The 4857-nt window shown below is 63.0% G+C and overlaps 1 protein-coding gene across 1 annotated transcript; it reads right to left on the bottom strand.

Moving 5' to 3' along the window:
* Positions 1-3077: 3077 nt before the first annotated feature.
* Positions 3078-4857, bottom strand: LOC108445313 (inhibin beta C chain-like; the record flags this gene model as incomplete). Its single annotated transcript, XM_017728699.1, is given in 2 exon segments — positions 3078-4158; positions 4160-4857. Coding segments are annotated over 2 exon segments (801 nt in total), but the record flags the coding sequence as incomplete, so codon positions are not given.

Here is a 4857-nt window from a genome sequence, read left to right as displayed (position 1 = left end):
TAGCGCACACGCACAGAGGTGGGGACACGCGTGGGCACCTGTGCGCGCGGACACGGGGCGCTGGCAGCGGGCGTGTGTGTGGGGACCCCTGTGCACGCGCAGCTGTGCCCACTCGCGTGAGGGATCACGAGCGCGCGTGTAAGAGTGCACGCGGCGCACACGCGCGTGTGCAAGCGTGGGCACAGCTCTCGCACGGCTACACGCGGGGGACACAGCCCACGCACGCGTGGGGGGAACACTCCCCAGCCCTCACACGCACAGGGGGCACAGCCCACGGACACGCAGGGGGGCACAGCCACCAGCCCACAGACACGAGGGGGGAACAGGTCGGGCACACGCGGGGGACACAGCCCGTTTGCAGGCACACGTGGTGGGCACAGCCCAAGCACACGGACACGCGGGGACACAGCCCACACAGGCGCGCACACGGCGAGCCCAGCCCACCCAGAAGCGGAGTCGCAGCCCTCAGGCCACGCACACGCGGGTGTCGCAGCCCGTTTACACACACCAGCAGGGGACACAGCCCGCACACAAACACGCGCGGGTCGCGCAGCCCAAGCACAGGTGGAGAGAACCCCCCCATCCCACCCACTCGCAGACGCGGGAGGCACAGCCCGTGTACACGCAGGGGAGACAGCCACGAGCCCACGCACACTCAAGGGGCACAGCCGCGCGCTAGCAAGGGGAAAATAGCACGCACACGCGGGGGGACACAGCCCACGCGGGGTCACACTCCCAGCCCGCGCACACGCGGGGAACGCAGCACGCGCTCTCAGGAGGCACAGCCACGCACCCGCGGGTCGCACCCTGGGGTCACACCCTTCAGCCCACGCACGCTCGTGGGACACATCCCCCACCCCGGGGGTCCCGGCCGGTCCCGTGCGGGGGTCGGGGCTGAACCGGGGGGAGCGCGCGGCGGGGCAGCGCCCCCTGGTGGCGGCGGGCGGAGCCCGTTGTGCTCCCCGGACCGGTGCCGCCCGTGACCGGGGCGAGCCCCGCTGACCCCGGAGCCGCTTACCGGGATTACCCCGCCAGGAGCTCTGGTGTCCCCGGCATTAGCCTCCCCCTGTCCCCGGGTGTCATCGCGCACCGGGGGCGACTTCACATCTTCACGGTGCCGCAGCTCCGGGACCCCCGGGGCAGAGGGGCAACGCGGGGACTGCAGTGACAGGATTTCAGGACCCCTCAGCTCCCAGCCGTGGCCTGCAGAATCCATTCCCTGCCTTAGTTTCCCTCCCCACTGTCCTTATCTGGGATCAGCTTCTTCCCACCACAGCGAGAGTGAGGAGGGGTCTCTGCTCCCCAGGGAGCCCCCAGCACACGGGAGATGACAATGGCTGCAGGGTCAACCCCTTCCTCTAGCAGGAGGGGGAAACAGCCAGCGGTGTCCTAGGGTGCCCCCAGAGTCTGCCATGGCTCGAGTCCTGCCACAGCGGCCACGAAGCAGGGCCGAGGGTGTGGGTGCAGGTGAGGGGGTGGTGCAGGTGAGGAGCTGCCTCCATCTCCGTTTTGTAACATGCATAAGCTGCTCAGCAGCTTTACTCTGAGATGAGTGTGACCCTGGATAAGCTGCTTGGGGTCTGGGGACTTGCCCCGAGCCCGCCTCCCTCTTCTCACGGAACCATCTGCATGGCCAGACTGTCCCAGGTCCCTTCTGCCACCAGCTCCGAGCCCCTGGGTGTAACCAACACCTGGGCAGGCCCTCGGAGCAGCTCTCAACCACCACACCCCTACCCTGCCTCATCCCCCACCGCACGAATAATCCCGGTCTCCTGTTTGGGAAAGTCAAAGCAGCTCAGAGCAGGGCCAGATGATCCCCCAGATTAGGGATTTAGCGGTGCCACCACAGCCAGCTCAGCACCTCGGTGCGGGGGCAGCGTGTCAGTGTGTCAGTGAGTCAGCACACGGTGCACACGCATGTGGACACCCCCCTCCACACAGGGACACGCTCACTGCCATGGAAAAAACAAAGGAAAACTTCCCTTGCTGGTGACAGAAAACACGTTTGTGGTGTCTGGGTGGGATGCTCCACGTGGCTGGATGCATTCCCTCCTGGAACGCTGACTTGGGAGGGGAACAGGGTGACTCTGCAGACACCACACACATCCCCGTGTGCTTCCCAGAGATCCAGCTCCCAGCGTGTGCAGGGCAGCACGTGCTCCCAGGACACGGACTGGGGGTGTGGGAGCGCCCAGGAGGCCGAGGTGTCCTGCAGGTGCCATTGGCTTTTGCTCACAGTGGAGATATTTTGGGAGTGCGGTGGTGGCCGCAGTGCCCCAGGTGCTGGGGGGATGCCCGCTGCACTGGCTGATGAAAGCTGCCCTTTGGCCGCTGGCAGGGCCAAGCTGGGAAATCGAGGGGGTTTGTCCCCAGATAAAACAGCCCCAAACTGAGCTTTGAGCGGGTGCTTGCGCAACAGGGACCCAGGCCAGCGTGTGGAATCTCAGCGGCATGAGCATTGCCTCCCGCTCCAGGAGCATCTCACCCCAAATTCCGCAGGAGGTTCCCTGTCACCCACCCGAGCCTCTGTCTGGGATGGGGCTGAGACTGGGGTCACTGGGTGATGTTTGGGGGAGCACACGAGGAGGATTGGGGAGGTGGGACATGGTCAGGTTCTTTGCAGTGGGGCCCAGGATTTGGGGGTGGGCTGTGGCTCAGCAATTGGGATCACCCACCTGCAGCCAGAGCGACCAGAGTTCCACTTGGGATTGTTCCAGGTGGAGAAGAGCATCTCCAAGCTGGGTGATGCCTCCCAGTGCCTGCCCTGCTGGGACACAGCTTTGATGCTCCCACCCCTCTCCAATCCCTAGTGAGGTGGGACCTGGTTCCCAGCCCCTGCTTGATTCCTGGGAACCCCATCTGCAGGGAAGACCCCCCCTGCAGAGGCCTTGTGAGCACGCCAGGAGCCCCTCGAAGCCCACAGCTCCCCACAGCTTCCAGTATGGCAGTGCCATGCAGCTCCTGTGCTACTCCAGCCCCAGTGCCTGAGGGATCTGGACTCTTCTGGCCAAGCAGGACCCTCTCTCCCTCACCCCATCCCTGCAGGTGGTCCCAGGAAAAAGCAGCCAGAGCCTGGATCTTGCATTTCCACCCATTTATTCCGAAAGTCACATCAAAACGTTTTATAATAAATTAAAGTGGAGGCCATGTGGGTGCACGAGGAAGGGGAAGGCAGAGGGGGATCTTCAGCAGAGAGGATGGAGCACCAGCGAGTCCCAACAGCTGCAGGAACTGAGAAAGTAGGAACAGCTGCAAAGCCAGGGGCATAAACCAAATCTATGCCTTGAGTGTGGTCTTGAAGGCAAAGTTTCAGCTGGAGCTCCCCTCATGGAGGCACCAGGCTGGAGGAGACCTGGCTGGGGGTGGGAACAGGGGAGGAAAGCACAAACCCAAGGAAAGGAAAAGCACACAGGACCTGGAAGCTTGGCCCTCACAGCTCCACGCCCTCCAGGGATCAGAGAACTTTGTCCAGTCACTGCTGTTTTGGGGTTCTTGACAAAGTCCTACCCTTCATCCCCCTCTCCCAGGCCTGTTATCTGTGCCCCATTCCATCTGTCCCCAAAACCAGGCCTGAACTGGGTGCAGGAAGGTTTGTTCAGTAGGGAAACAAGCGGGACTGCCTTGTCCTCCAGCTTCCTGCCTGGAGGAAGCAGCTCCGTTTCTGCATCCACTCTGCTCCCAAGAAAGCCACGTCCCAACCCCTCATCAGACACTGAATGTGAACCAAGTGGGGCCCCCACACCAGAGGGGAATGTGACCACCAGGAATGTGGGATCAGCTTGGGGACAGCACAGGCAGGGATGTCCAGAGTCAACAACACCCACAGCCCAGGCTTGGGTAGACCAATATGGCTTTGGCTTGGTCCCATATGTCCCCAGAGACCCCTGCTCCGGGCACTCTCCAGAGATTCCCTGCTCCCTCTGACAAGACCCTCTCCCTCCCAACCTTTCCAAAGGGGTCCATTGCACCGAGGGCTGACTCCAGCTCACGGAGCTCTCCAGCTCCTTCCCCCTCCACCAGAGGAGAAGGGGGGTCCCAGCACAGCTCCCCCAGCCCTAACTACAGCCACAGGCATCAACAATCATGTCGGGAATGTCAGTCTTTGCTAACCTATGACAATGCCTACTTATGTGTAGTCTTTTTACTGTGCTGTCAGAAATGTGCAGAAAATTCCCGGACGTTGTTGGCTTTGACAAGGTTGAAGACGGCCGTGTGGAAGGAAGAGGCCATGCCAGGGCTGCCGGCCACGTGCAGAGGGCACTGGCCCACGCAGTAGTTTATCTGGTAGCCCTCGGGCTTGATGATCCAGTCGTTCCAACCGATGTCACGGAAGTCCACGTAGTAATCCTTGCGGCAGCAGAGGTTGGAGTTCTGGCTGCAGCGGAGGCTGCGCTTGGCCACGTGGTGTTCGGGCTCCCTCACCTTCACCTTGGCCACCAGGAAGGGCTGGTGGGACCAGCTGGCATTGACCAGTGCCATGATATTGCTCCCGTCCCGCCAGCTCTCCAGTTCCACCCGCAGGGTCCGGCTCTGCCCCCCGAAGAAGCTCTGCAGGGCCGGCAGGAGGGGGAAGGAGAGCCAGCCGCTGTCCGCTGTGCTCAGCCGCCTCTCCCCCAGCAGCGTGCGATTGCCCCGCGCCACGGCCCCGGCCTCGCTGGCCAGGAAGATCCTCAGGGTGAGGCCGGCCCGGGGCACTCGCAGGTAGAGCCAGAGCTGAGCCTGCAGGATGCGAATGTCCTGGTCCTGCGCCTGGCTGAACTGGAATTGCAGCCCCAGACTGGAGGGAGATGTGAGATCTGAGGGGAGAAAGGCATGAGAAGGTGAGCGCTGAGGGATGCTCCCCGGCCATCCGGCAAG

Source organism: Corvus brachyrhynchos, unplaced genomic scaffold (genome assembly GCF_000691975.1).
Source record: "Corvus brachyrhynchos isolate BGI_N302 unplaced genomic scaffold, ASM69197v1 scaffold193, whole genome shotgun sequence".
Lineage (NCBI taxonomy): Eukaryota > Metazoa > Chordata > Aves > Passeriformes > Corvidae > Corvus > Corvus brachyrhynchos.
The sequence above is the reverse complement of the archived record's forward strand: the minus strand, read 5'-3'. Positions and strand labels throughout refer to the sequence as shown.